Source organism: Podarcis tiliguerta (genome assembly GCF_965153285.1).
Source record: "Podarcis tiliguerta genome assembly, chromosome: 8".
Classification (NCBI taxonomy): domain Eukaryota; kingdom Metazoa; phylum Chordata; class Lepidosauria; order Squamata; family Lacertidae; genus Podarcis; species Podarcis tiliguerta.
The window spans coordinates 76,130,239-76,148,155 of record NC_139541.1 but is presented as its reverse complement, the minus strand read 5'-3'; the positions used below and the strand labels follow the sequence as shown (position 1 = coordinate 76,148,155).

The 17,917-nt window shown below is 48.7% G+C and overlaps 2 protein-coding genes across 4 annotated transcripts in view; one reads left to right on the top strand and one right to left on the bottom strand.

Moving 5' to 3' along the window:
* The window catches only part of ERF (ETS2 repressor factor), a 39,685-nt gene extending 32,457 nt beyond the window's left edge, over positions 1-7,228 (bottom strand). The window contains exons 1-2 of one of the 2 annotated variants that reach the window (XM_083455397.1): positions 6,885-7,228; positions 1,167-1,253 (exon numbers count right to left, since the gene is read on the bottom strand). In XM_083455397.1, the coding sequence (XP_083311523.1) occupies positions 1,167-1,253; positions 6,885-6,930 (133 nt within the window). In that variant the 5' untranslated portion in view covers positions 6,931-7,228. The remainder of the gene's footprint in view (positions 1-1,166; positions 1,254-6,884) is intronic. The other variant, XM_083455399.1, reaches the window with a different exon arrangement.
* Positions 7,229-17,407: 10,179 nt separating this feature from the next.
* The window catches only part of CIC (capicua transcriptional repressor), a 46,824-nt gene continuing 46,314 nt past the window's right edge, over positions 17,408-17,917 (top strand). For both annotated transcript variants that reach the window (XM_083454678.1, XM_083454676.1), the window contains exon 1: positions 17,408-17,539. The gene's annotated coding sequence lies outside the window, so the exon portion shown is untranslated. The remainder of the gene's footprint in view (positions 17,540-17,917) is intronic.

The window sequence follows — 17,917 nt, the reverse complement described above, 5'->3', positions numbered from 1 at the left end:
CTCGGCAAATATGCCTGCTTGCTTCTTCTTTTAAGCCCTCTTAGCTAGCGGCCATAAATATATCCAGTGGCGGTGAATTCCGCAAGTTAATTGCACGTTGTATATGAAATACTTCTCTCTTTCGGCTCTCCGGAGCCTTGAGCTATTAATCTGCCGGGGAGGTGCCGCTGCGAGATTACGACCGGCTCCAAGGCTGCCCCGTGAACTGCCGTAGCAAAAGTGGGATTAGAACTCTGCTCTCCCAGATCAAAATATAATCCTCTCCTTGGAGGACTAAGCTTGTGTATATGTTGCATGTGCGCAGACACCAATGCCTCACACAACCGAAAGCTCCCGTGGGGACGCCCCTCTTTTCTCCAGGTCTCTGGGCTGCCTGCCGTTGCCCAAGGGGGTAATTATAAAGGTGTTTGTTTTTGATTGCCTCATTTAGACACAAGTGGCTTTTGCTCAGCGCAGAGCCCGCCTTGCGTGTGCATGTGTGTGTCTATATATCTATATCTGCCTGTCTGATGCAACAGCTGAACACTCAGAGAAGGAAAGATGGGGCCCACTCCCCTCTTATCTAGGGGGAGATGCGCCTCTGTCATTCGTCGCTAAGGGGGAAGACTCCAAAATTGGCTGGGGGAAACACACACTTTTGACCCACGTGAATTTCCTGAAGGGGGCGCCTTCCATCTGTATCTCTCCCCCCCCCCCCCCGCAACCCCTACATCTTAGGGCTATGAGAAAGTGAGGCCTGGAAAATCCCTAGAAATGGACTCTTCTGAGACAGCCACAACTAAAATTAGAAGTGCCGTAACTATGGGTGGAAGCGAGGGAGGACTTTGTGGCCAGGGGAACAGGCCCAAATTATCCCTAACTTTATTAATTATGGTGTTAGAAACACCTGAGGTGGCCTGGAACACACACACACACACACACACACACACACTCAGTGTATATCTTATATATTTAAAGAAAAGAGAAAAGAATCCTGGGAACTGTAGTTTCTGAGACAGCTTGGAAATGTTGCTGTGTGAGGGGGAAACTACAGTTCCCAGAATTCTATGGGGGGTAGGGAGGTGTGCTTTAAATGAAGGGTGCGTAGTAGCCAGTCGGTCAGAGGAAGTGGAGCCTAGTAGGTGGGTATGAGAATGAGAGGGAGAGAGAAGGGTTGTGAGGCTTACCGTACCTTGCCTCCAGTCCGCAGCGCCATCTTGTTTGCTCGCTGGAGATCGACATCTGCAATACATTCGACTTTGGCGAGAGGATGGCTGTGCAAACAGAGCAGAGGGTTAGGATACCAGCACAAAAAGTGTGTGTGTGTGTGTGTTTTGGTGAGGGGGGTAGAATCTCTGCCAAGAGAATCTGGCTTAAAGATGTCGAGGACCAAAGAGGACACCTCACTGCTCCAAGCCCAAATGAAAATTAACGGACCAAAGACTGGCTGTGTACATGCCATGCATTTAAAGCACATTACGGACAATCCTGGGAACCGTAGTTTACTCCCAACATACCTACCATTTTCAGCACATTTATCAAACTACAGTTCCCAGGATTCTTTGGGCTGGGGTTGCGTTGAATATACGGCTTGTACCACAGCCAGCCCAAGACATTTGGGCACCTGAGGGGAACCACAAAATGGCGTATGCTCACCCCGCCAGGAAAGAAAGGGTGAGTAAAGATCTACCTCAGGAGGAAGAAGTATCTACATCAGGATCAGAGTGACTACAGATAGCCTTTAACAGCCTTGGTAGTTGCTGCTGTGCTACAGCTCCCAAAATTCCCTGAGCAATGCAGGCGGAAGCTGATGTTGTAGTTTGAAAATTTGCAGGGCAACAGGTTTTTGTTTTTAGTTTATTATGAGGTCTGCCCTTCCTCCTGGGAGCTCAGCGTAGTGTACGTGGGTCCTCCCATTTTATCCTGACAACAACCCTGCGAGGTTGATTAGCTTCAGAGATTGCGATGGGCCCAAGGTCGCCCAGCGAGCTTCATTGCGGAGCGGGGATTCGAACCCAGCCCTCGCCTACAGTGACATCAAATTAATGTATAAACTTTTCCTGCATTAACTACAACAGAAAACACCAGAATGTCACATCGGTAGAGGGGAAAGGGAGGACTCAGAAGGTGGAGTTTTGGGGTCCCAAAAGGTTGTGTGAGTTTGCAGCCCAGTGCCACTTCTAAACACTTGACAAGGGTTTAACGTGTGAGTCCAGAAGTTCCTAGTTGAAATTTCATGTCTACCAGAAACTCAGTAGGTGGTCTTATGCATATTCCCCGTCCCCCCACCCATATTATTATACGGACAATAATGGTTTACAGAGGAGTAGCTGTAGCCTACATTACAAGGCTGTTGTAATGATTGCTGAGCCTGTGCATTCACAGCACTTTGAAAGGCTCTGTGTAGGAATGCATGATTCTTAAATAGGAATGAAATGTAAAGCAGCTGAGGGATATTACCAGCAGAAAGGAAGCTGTCTCGATCTATGTCGGAAGCATCGGAGAAGACAGCCTGCGTATGGCACGATATTGCTCAGAGGCACTTCTTCCAGTAAAACTCCGCAAGTCCCCCTCCTTTGTTAGAAAATAAACTTCCAAGTGGGTGCATATGGAGCAAACATTTCCACACTAATGCGTCCACAGTGGGTGGGAAGAACTTAATAATGAAAAGTTTTGGGGAGCCCAAAGTAGCCCATTGAGAGAGAAGGAAGTCTGTTGTGTTTCTGGATGAGTCACCAGCCAGGTAATCCTGCCCCATATCTGAAAAGGACAAGGTTGAACAGGGAGCCTCCAGATGTTTCTGGACTTCTGCCAGATGTGGCCAGCATTGCCAATGATTAGGGGCAATGGGAATTTTGTAGCCCAAACTGTGGAGGGCCACAGGTTGCCCGAACTATGACACAGCCAAAGAATCTCTGCCTTCAGAAGGAGACGTACTCTGCAAGTCACGCAGATTTATTTATTTATCACATTTTTATCCCGCCTTTCCTCCAAGGAGCTCAGGCTGGTCACATGGTTCTCTTTTTACAACAACCCTGTGAGGTAGGTAAGGCCGAGAAACTGTGACTGGCTCAAGGTCGCTCCGCGAGCTTCACCCAGGATTCGAACCCTGGTCTCTCAGGTCCTAGTCCAACACTCTAACCACTAAAGCACATGGCTTGGGTGGTGGTGTTGGGCTCTTTGGAGGGCAAGTTGCTTTTTATTCCTACGTGCTCTTAAAAGGTAAAGGGACCCCTGACCATTAGGTCCAGTCATGGCCGACTCTGGGGTTGCGGCGCTCACCTCGCTTTATTGGCCAAGGGAGCCGGCTTACAGCTTCCTGGTCATGTCGCCAGCATGACTAAGCCGCTTCTGGCAAACCAAAGCAGCGCACGAAACGCCGTTTACTTTCCCACCAGAGTGGTACCTATTTATCTGCTTGCACTTTGACGTGCTTTCGAACTGCTAGGTTGGCAGGAGCAGGGACCGAGCAACAGGAGCTCACCCCGTCGCAGGGATTCGAACCGCTGACCTTCTGATCAGCAAGTCCTAGGCTCTGTGGTTTAACCCAGTGCCACCCGCGTACCTTAATTCAGGGTCCAAGATTTGGGGTCCAAGAGTAAAGTGGACTTGCAGTTTTAAATCAGACCTTCTCAGTGTTGGCTCCCAACAGTGTGGGACACCCTCCCTATAGAGGTGTGTTGGGCACCATCCTTGCCAAGCTTTAAGCGGTCAATGAGGGCTGGCCTCTTATTATTGAATGTTATTGGCCTATTGTCCTGCCGACATGCGCTGCATGGCATTTTGGGGTGGGGTCATTTTCGATCCAATCTATTGCATTATCTTTCCTGGACGTAACTGGCATTTAGGGTGAAGGGCAGTTAACAAAGAGAACCAAATAATGAAGACCACGACGGAAAAGACGTGCCGACTACCAGTACCTTCCAGCGGGTTTGGAAGACAAATTCAAAAACCAGTGGTAGGGCAGTTCCCACTAGGGCCCGGAATACAAGGGGTTAACCCGAGGAGCTTGAGGCCTGACACCTGTTTAAAGAGACATGTGGGAATTTTCCGGTCTTGACCCCTGCCGCTGACCCCTGGCGACCAGGCTACTGGGGAACCAGGCCAAAATATGGGAACAATCTCCCCAGGCATGAAAACTGACAGCTTGGGGGAATGGAATGACAGGGGGGGTGGGGGTGGGGAGAGGCTATACAAGGACCCAAGGCGGAGGGGGGGGCTGGAGATGGGGCGAGGGGGCGGGCTGAATAGCCCTTGCATCCACCCGCTCCCTGCCCCCCACCGCACAAATCCCGACCTCCCAATTCCTTTTTTTTTTACTTTCTTTCTTTTTCAGTCTCCCATTGCACCTCCCAGAAAGGACCCCTTTGCAGATGCAATTTCTACCCGGCTCCCTCCCCCCCCCCCCGGCCACCCTTTGCCCTGCGCTGTCCTTGGGACTCCCTCTGGGTGAAGGGAGGGCGCGAGGCACGGAGGGTGGGGTGGGTGGAGAGGGTCACAAGCCCAGGGAGCAGGCAGCAGCCGAGAGGTCTGGTGCCACATTTTCTGGGGCCCGGCTATAAATAGCCGGCGTTATAAATAATGCAGCATTATTCCCTCTATAATTATCGGGTGGGAAGTTTGTGGCCGGACTGGCGTATTACATGGCTGTGCAGGCAGGCACCCTCCTGCCTCCCTTAAGCCAGTCTTCCTAATTTACACTCCTTCCTCGCGGGGCCCGTGCCTCCTGACAGACGGACAAATCGAGCAACCGGATCCCTCCTTTACTCTGGAGCAAAAGGCTCCACAGCGCAGACCACATCCTTTTCATTTAAACTCCCGGGAAATAACTGAGTGGGACCCTCGCCCCACTGTTGGGAGGGGAAAGGGAGCCGGCCTCCCCACTTCGGCCCACCCCACCCAAAAAGCTTTTGCAATTGTAGCCCCTGCTAGGCCGAGGTTAATTTCGAAGGCAGAAATTTTGACCCGCTCTGCTTTAAGCCTGTCCAGAAGACGTGCCCCGCTGACCCACAGAGCCTGTTCCCTAATCCGACATGTGTGTGGGTTGCCCGGGGTTACTCGGTAGTGAGGGGAAGGCAGGTGGGATATGCTCAGAAACACACTTGTCATGTTACAGGGTAGATTCTGGATATTTCGCATGCTCTGGGGCTCAGGCCCGGCATAAATTAAGACCCGCTTCACTGTGACATCATCATCATTATTATATAGCACCACCAGTGCATGGCGGTTTATGGCATGCAATAGGACAGGTCTCTGTCCCAAGGAGATTACAATCAACCTCACGGTACTAGAGTTCCCTAGGTATATCAGTTAAAATAGATCTATTTTGTTAGGGTTTTAGTCCTGTTTTCACTGTATTTGCTGTTTTTAATCTTGTGTGTTAAATCACCCCGAGGCAGTTGTTTGGAAGGCAATTAACAAATCACTGATAATGCAGTAGTAATTAATATCCAGCCCAATTGTTTAGCTCCCTTGTTTAGAGGCAAACTGTCAAATCTGCTTTCCTCTACACGTGAAAACACCTTCAGGCATCTCAGAAATATAACCAGTACACGCACTAACAAATTTTGACGACATCCAGAGTCTTAGCAAATTGGGGGTGTCCAAGCCAGCACGGGTGGGGAAACTGAGGCAGACACAGTGAACGGGGATGATGAATGCAAGCCTGTTTGTTCCTAACAACACCCTTAAGGGAGATGGGAATAAGGGGTGCCCCTTTCTGCTGTGGGAGAATTGCATTCTGACCTCCCTATGCAGGTCTACTCAGAAGTAAGTCACAGAGGTCAATGGAAGAGTTTGTTTCAAATATGTACTCCGTTCACACAGCTCACTGGGTGGCCTTCAGTTACTCAACCTCGCATACCTCACGCGGCTTTATCAGACGCATAGGATTATATATATATTGTAACTCACAGAGTCCCTCTAATATGGTACAGTGGGAAATAAATCTAGATGAATTCAAAATAAACAAGCCTTCTTTTTTGGCTCGGCTAAAATACGGAACCTAGGAGTTCAAGCTTTCATTAAAAGGCCCTGTCAGAAGTGATGCTTACATGCCTCTCTTTTTAAAAACCTTCATCTTCCACAAGTCTACTGCAACGAGGTTTCGGTCAGGTTTTGTTTTTTTACACGGAAACCGGTTCCCTACGCATGCTGCTAAGCAATATTCGCAAGGACCGCAATATTCGCAAGGACCGGCAATCCGGGTTTAAAATGGCTCCCTTGTGATTCCAACATCCACACATGGACCAAAGTTTTTGATGCAGCTGAACTGTATCCCACGGGGAAAGAGGGAGGGAGGGAGGGAGGGAGGGAGAAGAACTTTAAGAACTGTAGCCCCTGATAGGCAAAAGTTAATATTTAAAAGGCAAAAATTTCCACGCTGGGGCCTTGAGCCTTTCGAGAAGACCTGCTCTTTCCAATACAGTTGAAAGTGCCCACCCCAAATTTGTAAAATCAGCTTCTATCAGTTATAAGTTTCTGGGGGTTTTTTAAAGTCACTCTTCTGCTTTCACAATGATGCAACACATTTTAGGATTCAGTGGTTGTTGTTTTCAAAGACCATTGAGAATCATAGCAATTGATTTATAAATGTCCTTAAGTTTAAGCCTTTTTTCAAGGGGGGGTTTAAAAACAAAGACTCTCCCCTACCCACCCACTTCTACCTGTATTCAAGACTGTTGTTCTACATCTTCCTTGGTCCCCCCCCCCAAATCATAATAATTGGGGAGTTCGTGATCACCCCATTTGGTGTTGGGTCCAAGAATCAGAGGCATGCAAGGTCTGGACCTATTATGCAAAATGTTCTGCCCCACATGCAACACTCACCCCCCCCCCCAAAAAAAAATAAGAAGACAAGAGCTGAGGGTGGGGAGGAGAAGAGAGAGAGAGAAAAAGAGACTTACAGAGCAAAGAGGAAGAGAGGGCTTTCTTTGTGTGGGGCTGCCCCATAGACGGGCTAAGTCGTCCCCTCCCTTTTTGCCCCCGGCCAGCTGGGAAAGTCAACTCCGGGGAGCCGGCCGGAGGGAAAGAGCGAGCGAAGCGGGTATATTTAGCCGCAGGGCGGGGTCGGCCGCCTGAGGAAGGAGGGAAGGAGGAAAAGAAGGAGTAAAGCGGGATTAAACTCTAGAAGGGGACGCCCGGCGCCTTGTGACTCCTCCATCGCCGAAATAGCAGCGCGAGGCCAGAGGAAAAGTTTGTTCCTGCGGCGGAATTAGCAGCAGGGCACTAAAAACAGCTGCAGCGAAAGCAGCGCCGCCGCCGCCGCCGCCTCCCTGGCCCGGGGCGCCTGCCAGCTGGCAGCCAGCTCCGGCCCTGCCCTGCCCGGCCTGCCTGCCCGCTCGGAGCGAGAAGCGCGGCAGACACAAGCACAGGCCCGCACGGCCCTTCGCACGCACGGCGAGCCTCCCTTTGTTGCCGCTTCCTCAGCGCCGCCGCCGCCGCCCGTAAGAGGCGTGGGTTCCGCCTTGCTGGCGCCCTCGGCCACGCAGCGCCTCCTGCCGGCGGCGGCGGCCCGGCCTGCAGGGGGCGCTAAGGACGAAGCGCCCGGATACGAGGCGGCGACAAGGCAGCTCCCGCCGCGTCTCTGTGTGAGTCTCTGCTCTGGCTCTCCTCCTCTTCCTCCTCCTCCCCATCAGCTTTTTTTTCTGTTTCTCATCAGGCATCAGGATTTAGATTTAGATTTGATGAGGCCCTAAGCTACTGAAGGTAATGGGGCCATTTATTCGGCCACCTTTCATTTCTCAACAACAAATTGTTGTTGGTTTTTTATGTTGAATATATGCTATATGGCAATTTATGGATCTAATAGGTATCTAAAGCCACTTGCACATAACAAAATATGTATTTTAGCAAAGTAATTGTTGAAAAGTCCATGCAGAATGCAAAGTTGACGCAGAATGTAGGGCCCCTATATATAGAAATGAGCAAACCAGTGATATTTTAGGGAGCAGGCTAGCAGACCTGCTTACATCATAGGAGCCTACACGACACAAAACACTCTTGCTGTATGTAGGTTTTATTTTATTTATTTTTTATCTTATATTTTGGAAATGTACAGCCACTTTTTTCCTTTAATTTTTTTTGGGGCCCCCAAGAGAGTGGGGCCCTAAGCTATAGCTTGTTTAGCTTATACATAAATCCAGCACTGATCAGGAGTGCCACCTAAATAAAACATTTGGGGGGAGGGGAAGCAGGCAAGCTCAGACTTTCCAAATGTCCCTCTTTTCCAGGGACAGTCCCAGATTTACAGGCGTTTCTGATTTGATCCCGGAATGTGCCGCTTTTCCTTAGGACGCCCTGATTTTCATCGGAGGAATGTTGGAGGGGATGCAAGCTCTGCCCTGCCTAACTGGTCACGGCGCAGGCACACCGTCTGAATGGCAATGCCCATCAACTTGGGGGGAGGGGCTTCAAATATTTTATTAGGGGGTCCGAAGGGTCCTCAGCCCCTAGGAATTTGCTCCTATGACACACATATATACACACACACCAGGTTCCACAGCACTCAGTGTGATTCAGATATATCTTCAACCTATTAAGCAGTATAAGGTAAAGGTAAAGGTACCCCTGCCCGTACGGGCCAGTCTTGACAGACTCTAGGGTTGTGCGCCCATCTCACTCAAAGAGGCCGGGGGCCAGCGCTGTCCGAAGACACTTCCGGGTCACGTGGCCAGCGTGACATTGCTGCTCTGGCGAGCCAGAGCCGCACACGGAAACGCCGTTTACCTTCCCGCTAGTAAGCGGTCCCTATTTATCTACTTGCACCCGGGGGTGCTTTCGAACTGCTAGGTTGGCAGGCGCTGGGACCGAACAGCGGGAGCGCACCCCGCCGTGGGGATTCGAATCGCCGACCTTTCGATCGGCAAGCCCTAGGCACTGAGGCTTTAACCCACAGCGCCACCCGCCAGTATAGAAATCAAATAATAAATCAGTCGATTCATTCACTCCTGATACAAAGAGCCAGTGGAATTGTTGGGCTTCAGAAAGAAGCTTTCTTGTGCCCAGATCACTAAAATACAGGTGGGCAGGGGCACCCTGGAATTGTAGAGTTAGAACAGATCCCAAGGGTCAGCTAGTCGACTCTCCTGCAATGCAGGGATCTCAACAGACGGTCCCCCATCCAGTTTGGAACCATAACCAGATCCTGTTTAGCTTTGCAAATGTGCTAGTCGTTTTATTGCTGAAGGAGTTTCCTCTCAGTATATATTACTCTCAAAACAAAAGTTTTATGGTTAGACATAGAAGTGTATCTAACTGTAATGCAATTAAAAAGAAAACAGAAAACCTGTAGTTATCAGCAGCCTGGGTGCCAGGAAACATCAATTTGTCTCCCGTCGGCTGGGAGAATGCCAAACTGCAGAGATTAGCAGTAGTTACGTTAAAGGTGGCCTGCGAATATCAGAGGCTCTTCACGTATTTCTTTATGTTCCAAAACTAAAGGGAGCTTTTGTTTCTGTTTCTTTTCTTTCCTAGAAAAGAGAGGTGCCCATCGTTTTAGAGGCCACCTGTTTCCAATTTTGAAACCTAAGGGCTTCAAAGTGCGTTTAAGGGCCTCTGTGTCTGTCCACTAGCTGAAGGGTTTTGTAGGGTCAGAGGCCACCTGAACCGATTTTCTGTGTCAAATCTCAGCTCTGGAACCTGTCAGTGTGCAAAGTAGCCTTCACTCATGCAACTTGGGACAATTTGTTTATGTGTGTGATCAGATGCGGACGAGCTTTTAAGCGCCACAGAACTATTTATCATGGCAAAATGGAAACCCAAGAATACAGAGCGCAGCTTCTTGGATAATTACAGCGCCCTACTTGCCAACATTTAAACTGGGGGAGAAATGTGATTAAGTCGCAAATGGCAAATATTTGTTTTGGTGACCTAAACTGCTTCTGACATAGCTGAGAATCAGGTGTGTTTTCATTCCACACAGGTAAAGATTGTAACTCTAAAGCTTGCGTGTTTGTACACCAACAGAAAGGGGTAAAAATACATTTCTTTTCTAGTTTTGCATTTCTTGTGGCTACCCAATGAATCCAACAATTTCCTCCCCCTCATTGAGGACCTTTACAGCGCTCCCAGCAGATCCCCCTGCTATTGTTTGCACATCAGATCTGAAACGCCAGCAGCTGTGTTGCAGAAAACCCAGCGGCCCAATATTCTGATGCAGCACATAATATTTAACGTATTGAATAGGTGGTGCAGAGAACCACGCCTATCTGGAAGTGCTGTCCCTAACCCCAACTGCATAAAGGTGGTGAGAGGAAGAGGCTTTTCACATGCTCAGAGACACTCTTTTCCAGCCAAGCTGGAAGTCAAATGTAAATCAGTCCTTGGCTAATATGGATATATCCATATCCTATCTCCAGAGCTGAAACAGTTCCCATTGATTCAGGCCACTGTGAGAGTTGTTTGAGATTAAATATTACACCGTGTGTGTGTGTGTAAGTCACTGGACGGCTTACGGAAAGCTAACTGGAGAATATGTTCTATTGCCCTGGGTGGGGACTAGCTTCTAAAATAGAGATTATGTTCTGCATTCCAAGGATATCCTCACAGCATCAACACAGTTCTATTTAGGAAAAGTGCTAGAGGAACTTGCAAGGCTAGCTTCAGAGGGTGGCATGACTGGACATTTGTGGGAGCTTCCAAGAACAGCAGAGAGCCCATTGCACTGAGAATGCTGCCGTTTCCACCTTGCGCAGAGTATCAGATGCAGCCAAAGATAATTCTCTTTTAAAAAAAATATTTTTTATTGCTCAATTTCCACATAACAAATTATCAAACCATATAATCACCAACATAATTTCCCCCCCTCCCTCCCCACCATGGATTTCCCTCAGCTCCTCTCCCTGGTTTCGCTGCACATATTTTCTCTACATATTATAAAATTGAATATATCCTTACATATCTTTCCATCATGTTATCAACAATAAATTTGTGTATGTTTATTCAAAACCTGCCAAGGAGTCCAGTTCATTTTGTTGTGTTTTTAAATACCGTTTTTTTTGCTCTATAACACGCACCCGACCATAACACGCACGTAGTTTTTAGAGGAGGAAAATCCGTAGGCATGCCACCCGTAGGCATTCCCTCCATAACACGCACAGACATTTCCCCTTACTTTCTAGGAGGAAAAAAGTGAGTGTTATGGTGCAAAAAATACGGTAATTTGTGTGAAGTTCCCATTCCTCCTTAAAGTCACAGTTGTCCTTGTCTCGCAGTTTGTATGTCAGTTTAGCCAGTTCTGCATAGTTCATCAATTTCTCTTGCCACTGTTCTTTTGTCGGGGCTTCCTCATTCTTCCATCCTTGTGCTATCAAGACTCTTGCCGCTGTTGTAGCATACATAAACAAGTTCCTTATTTTCCTTGGCAGGTCTCGTCCTACAGTCCCTAACAAAAATGCTTCTGGGTTTTTTTTTACAAATTGTCATTTTAAACATTTTCTTCAATTCATTATATATCATTTCCCAATTTTTAAAAAAATTCTTTACACTCCCACCACATATGAACAGCCAAAGATAATTCTCAGTTTGTAAATCATGCTTGTTCTATGTTGGCCCCTGAGGGTGCTGTGTGCCCAAGGGCCTGCAAAATCCTGGATCCAGCAGTTGGGTGGCATGCTGGGAGACTGGGTGTCCCCAGATAATTCTTTTTTGTCTAAATATCTAATTTTAGGACACTGAGCTGGGGTGCGGAGCCTCTGGCCCTCCAAATGTTGATGGAGTACAACTTCCATCATCCCTGTAGAGTTGGAGTCCAGTATCTGGAGTGACACAGGCTCCCTACCCCTCCACTGAGAGCACACTGAGAGCCAGTGTGGTGTAGTGGTTAAGAGGGGTAGACTCGTAATCTGGTGAACCAGGTTCGATTCCCCGCTCCTCCACATTCAGCTGCTGGGTGACCATGGGCTAGTCTCACCAGAGAAGTGTCTCTCAGCCCCACTCACCTCACAGAGTGTTTGTTGTGGGGGAGGAAGGGAAAGGAGAATGTTAGCCGCTTTGAGACTCCTTCGGGTAGTGATAAAGCGGGATATCAAATCCAAACAACAACTCCTCCTCCTCTTCTTCTTCTTCTTCTTCTTCTTCTTCTTCTTCTTCTTCCAATGCAGGCTTCAGATCTTATACCAGAGGTTTGCAGTGCAATGCTCTGCATATCCACTCAGAATGAATTCCTCTGAGTTCAATGGAGTTTACTTCCAGGTACGTGGATATAGGACTGCAGCCCCAAAGAGGCATGATGCGTTCCACAGAGCAACCTGCACCATCTATTTTCAGTGCATGTGGGTTCAGCTTTACTGCTTGAGTTTTGACATACTGTTATTATTTCATTTATGCCTTATGCAAAAAAAATAAGGGGGGGGGGGAGCAGCAGCAAAAATGCCTCTAAGCAATTTACAGTTTAAGAACAAATATGCAACATCCAATATGACAAACACAATAAATAAAAATTCCTGCTGGAAAAACAACAACCGTCAACAAAATATCCTATATAGCATAAAGACAGCAATCAGATCAGAAACCCCGTCGTATGGGAACAGCCGTTCATATTAAAAACACGGGCTAATAAAACATGAATAATTGCTAAAACTGCTAAGAAGAAGGAGTCTAAAAGCCCTGGGGGAAGTGGAAAGACTTTGCCTTAGGGCCTGGGGTAGGCATCACATTAAGCTAGCTCAGCCTTTGCCATCCTGGGGCCTGCCAGATGGTGGCGGTTTAAATGAAGATGGGGAGAACATTGTACACCAGCTTTTTGCTCCTTGGAGAAAAAGGTGGCGCTGTGGGTAAAAACCTCAGCGCCTAGGATCGAAAGGTCGGCGGTTCGAATCCCCGTGGCGGGGTGCGCTCCCGTTGTTCGGTCCCAGCGCCTGCCAACCTAGCAGTTCGAAAGCACCCCCGGGTGCAAGTAGATAAATAGGGACCGCTTACTAGCGGGAAGGTAAACGGCGTTTCCGTGTGCGGCTCTGGCTCGCCAGAGTAGCGCTGTCACGCTGGCCACGTGACCCGGAAGTGTCTCCGGACAGCGCTGGCCCCTGGCCTCTTGAGTGAGATGGGCGCACAACCCTAGAGTCTGTCAAGACTGGCCCGTACGGGCAGGGGTACCTTAGAAATGCAGCAGTTTGTTCCCTCGATGCAAAGCCATCCTATACAGTGGTACCTCAGGTTACAGATGCTTCAGGTTACATACGCTTCAGGTTACAGACTCCGCTAACCCATAAATAGTACCTCGGGTTAAGAACTTTGCTTCAGGATGAGAACACAAATCCCGTGGCGGCGGCGGCAGGCCCCATTAGCTAAAGTGGTGCTTCAGGTTAAGGACAGTTTCAGGTTAAGAACGGACCTCCAGAACGAATTAAGTACTTAACCCGAGGTACCACTGTATATAGCTATATATCTATATGGAAGTATCATGTGCAGTTTTGTCCTCTAATGTCCGAGTGGCTGCAGCTCACGTCCAGAAGGTTCCAGGTTCAATTCCTGGGCAGGCACAACTAAGAAAGACGTCTTTCTAAGACACTGGAGAGCTGCTGCCATTCAGGATATTGCGTCCTTGAACTCTTATAATGCCTCACACATACCTGGATGGAGAAGGGTGTGTGAGTTTGTGTAGGAGCTAGCCTGCTGAGCAAAGTTAAAGTCATTTGAATTGCACCACCCACTTTTGGCTCTGGCCCTGCCCACCTCTAGCATGAGGTCCCTGGAAAGTTGCCCAGAAGAGTAGGCCACTACCACCAGGCAGGAAAACCTTCCCTCCCGCTTCCCACAGCATCATAGCATTTCCAAGAACTATCACTTCTTCAAGGCTTTTCTAGGAAAGGGTACTAGAAGGTTAAAGAGAATGCCACCATTTTATCGGTCTGGAAATTCCGCTTGTGGTGTTTTAAGAGGTTGTTCCCCGCTCCCCCCCAAAAGGACTGGATGTTTCACGAAGATTGATGTTGCTGAGGATCCTCAACTGTCCCGCTCCAGAAATCAGCTGGAGGACATGTGGGTTTTCAGTCAGCCCAACACTGTCGCCGGCATTTGTCTGTTTGTGAGCATGATGGAATGCAATCCAAGAATGAATGCCAGCTTTTGCAAACAACAAAGACTTTGCAGTTCTGGGAAGTAGGAAGCCAAGTGAGAAATCTTCAGTGTCCTCACCAAACTACAACCCCCAGGATTCTTTGCAGGAAGTTGTCACTTTTGGTCAGGCAAAATAAAGGACGGTTCAGGAGAGTGGGGACACAGCCAAGCAGTGGCGGACCTGGACTGTGCTAGACCAACATAATAATTATTTTAGGCATTTATTTAATATTATTTCTCTCACATTCTAGGGGTTGGACTAGATGATCCTTGGGGTCCCAATTCTACGATTCTATTATCTTCTGTGCATAAGCACAGGCAAGTGATTTCGGAGCGATCTCCTTTCAGTGACTTGTGTTTTCCTTGGAATTCCATTGTATGTAACAAAACCTGCACAGCGTTCTCTTGAAACTGAAACACCTTTCGTTTTCAGTTTAGCTTTGTCACACGCAGTGGCTAGGAAGCTCCCCTTTCACACTGATTGGGCAGCTGTAGGATGCTGGAGACAGGGGCCCTCTTGCAGAATGTAATAAGCATTTGACCACCTGCGATCTGGGGCCCACCACACCACATCTTACAACTGAATATGGCTTCCATGTGGCAGTCATACCATGTGCGCCCTGCCTCCATAGCTGTCAACCTTCCCTTTTTTGCAGGAAATTCCATTATTCCAGCGCCGTTTCCCGCTGCTTTCCCGGATTGTTAGATATCCCGTATACTGTCCCCAGGACAGGTGAGGCTGCTGATCCCTTATTTTTGAGGTTGTTGATCCCTTATTTTCAAATCTGAAAGTTGACAGCTATGCCTGCCTCTCACTTCTTGACTGTGACCCTGCTGACATAAACCTGCAGCTATTCCGCACTGCCGGTGGAACTTCCTACGTCTGTCCCCTGCTGGAGACAGAATGCTAGCCTAGAGGGGCTTTGAACCGATCCAGCAAGGGGATAAACAACACCAAGTCACAGAGCAGTAGGTGAGATTGTATCTTCTACAGCACCAGCTTCTTCTTAAAAGCGCTGCAGACTTGCAAACATCACGAGATGTTTTCTTGTTAAGTAAGAGATGTCAGGAGCCAAAGCAAACCGGGAGAAGAGGGAATATGTTTCTACGTGTCCAGGCTGTTGGGTCACCCTGCGATGCTTTGTGAGCAAAGGGCCTTCAGGCACACATGGCGATGATTCAACTGCAGCCCTGCACAGATGTCAGGGCTGAAAAGTACCCTAAATGTCAAGCTTTTAAAAACAGAAACACCACCCACGTTTTGAGCCTTTAAGGCATGCTTCCATAACGCCTATTTCCATGAGTGCAACACCCTGTTCCCCAGAGAAATTGACTGCAGGAGAAACACCCTTCTCTTGCATCTGAATCCTACTATGGTATAGATCAGGGATTCCCAAAATGTGCTTTATGTTTGGGTTGCCATATGTACTCTTTTTTCCCAGGACACCTCCTCTTTTTCATAGAGTCGTCATGGAGATCCATACTTAAAAGTAGAATTCAGCAAGTGTGTCCTCTTTTTTGCTCTTCAAAATATGGCAGCCCTAGACTGTGAACCACCAGTGGCCCGCAAGCTTCATTCAGGCGGTTCACGGCCATGTCCGCATGAAAGAATCATGCTGATTTGTAATTGCATTTTTATTGCTTCTTTTCTTTCTTATCTTGTATTTTATTGTATTACATTTTGTATTCTATGGAATGCAAATTGTAATACAATAAAAATTCAAGATAAGGGAAAAAAGAAGCAATAAAAAAAAACAGTTAAAGCCATACAGCGTGCAGTGCAGTGCATCACAATTGTTACAAAAGACGGAAGAGTCATTAAGACCCGCAATTTTTGGGAACCAATGTTATAAATCAAAAAGGAGAATTCGCATTGGGAAGGAATGATAGGTTCTGAGGGATGACGATGATTTTCATCAGGACCATGTTGCGAAAAGATTAACCCCCTTTCTTCAGGGTACAAATTTCCCAAATTTGGTTGGGACCTCTCCCTCCTCAGCTGCTATTTAAACAACAACTGAACAGGTTAAATGCATTTTTGCAGGGCCCATTTAACTGTTTAATAGCAGAACTTAAATCTGCGTCCTTGAACTCTGCTTTCCTATCATTTACACCATACGTTTAAAGTGAACTCTGAGATCACTGGATCTTAGAAGACTAATAATAATAATAGCAGATTTGAATATTTTCTCTCCCCAAAAGAAATCTGGGTGCTATCGTTTGTTTATGGTTGCTACAGTGCTCAGAAATCCTTGAGGGAAAGAAAGTGCTTTGGCCACCCTGAGTGGCTGGGGAAACCCAGTCAGATGGGTGCAATATAAAAAATAATAGGATGATGGCGATGACAAAGGAATGCAAGGGGTCTCCTTACAACTCTCAGCACCTTTACCAAACCAAAGCTACCAGAATTATTTGGGAGAAGCCATGGCTTTTTAAAGTGGCATTACAGCACTTTAAACGTATGGTGCGGCTGCGGCCTAACTGCTTCACTTCCTGGACCCTTCTGGGCTTCTGTGTTGGCAACTGTGAACACTCTTCCAAGGGGGCAGGATTTGGCCCAGGGCTCTGGATGGCTTGAGGAGCAGCTGCTTTGGAAGTCAAACCTAACGGGCCAGCGCTTTGTCCACATGGAGGTGAGAGAATGAGCGTCAGAAGACACCACTGTCCCGAGGAAAGCAGCTGCCACGGCACGGAGGCCCCTCTCGCTGCGCTCTCCGCTTATTTAAAACTACTACTGCAAGGCAGAAGGAATCCGTGTAGCTGTGCACGACCAGACACGCCGCCGCGCAAGTTAAATAACACGCAGCCAGGGCGTTTCTGGAGGGTAATTTGCAGGCAACGTGAACGCGCCTTTCCCCTTCCTTTCTGCAGAAACTCAGAGGGTGGGGAAGGCCTTAACCTACCCGAGAAGGCCTACGTGCATTTCCGTAGCACGCGCCAGTGTGGCTGACCTGCTTTCTTTTTGTGTGTGTGTGTTTTGCGGAGCTGAAAAGGCGAAAACTGCACCGCGCTCCACAAAATTGTTTGGACGGGAACGCCAAGTAGATCGCGCTTGTTGCATTTGCTCAAGTTGCATCGGGCTCAAATTGCTGGCGCAAAACGTGTGTGTGCATTGCACGCTCTTGCGGGAAAGTGATGGGCCTGCACGCGCAGGTGTGTGCGCGCGCGTGCGAGCGAGCGAGAAGTCGCCCCCCCCCCCCGCCGCATCTTCCAGGTTCCACAACTCCCGACTTCTCGCCCGTTCCTGTCCTGCCGAAAGCGCCTCCTGATTGGCTACGAACTCCAGCAGCGCCGGCCAATGCTGGCCCGCCCTGGTGACTTCATTCCTAGGCCGTCCCAGGCGCTGATTGGTCGCTGCCGGCCCCGCCTCCTCGGCCCCACGTGGGGAAGGGGATCCCGGTCCGGACGCTGATTGGCCGCGGAGCTGTCGGCGGCGGCTCCGCTGTTGCTGAGGGGAAGCGCGAGGGGCCCGGCCGGGGCAAGGGAGGCCAGGAGCGGACGACGGGTGAGTTTATGAATATGCTAATGACATGCAAATTACGTAAAAATGGACCTTCCGCCGAGGGGACTTGGGATGGGAACGAAGTCCACCCTCCCCGTTCGCTCCGCTTGCCTCAGTTGTACTTTGCAGCCCTGCGGGGGGAGGGGACAGGCTAGAAGTAACAAGCGGAAGAGCTTGATGGGAGTTGTAGTCTTTCCTAGGGGAACTCCCCAGGATGTCGTAAGGGCGGGCTGCCGTTTTGGACTACAAATCCCATGAGGCTGTGCGCGGAGCCTTGGCTTCTTTAGACGTTCTGTTGCCCCAAAGCATGATGGGTGCGCTAGTCTTTTACGAGTACGTCCCTCTGCTTTTCCTATGGGCATCGCTGGCCCTGAAGATTCT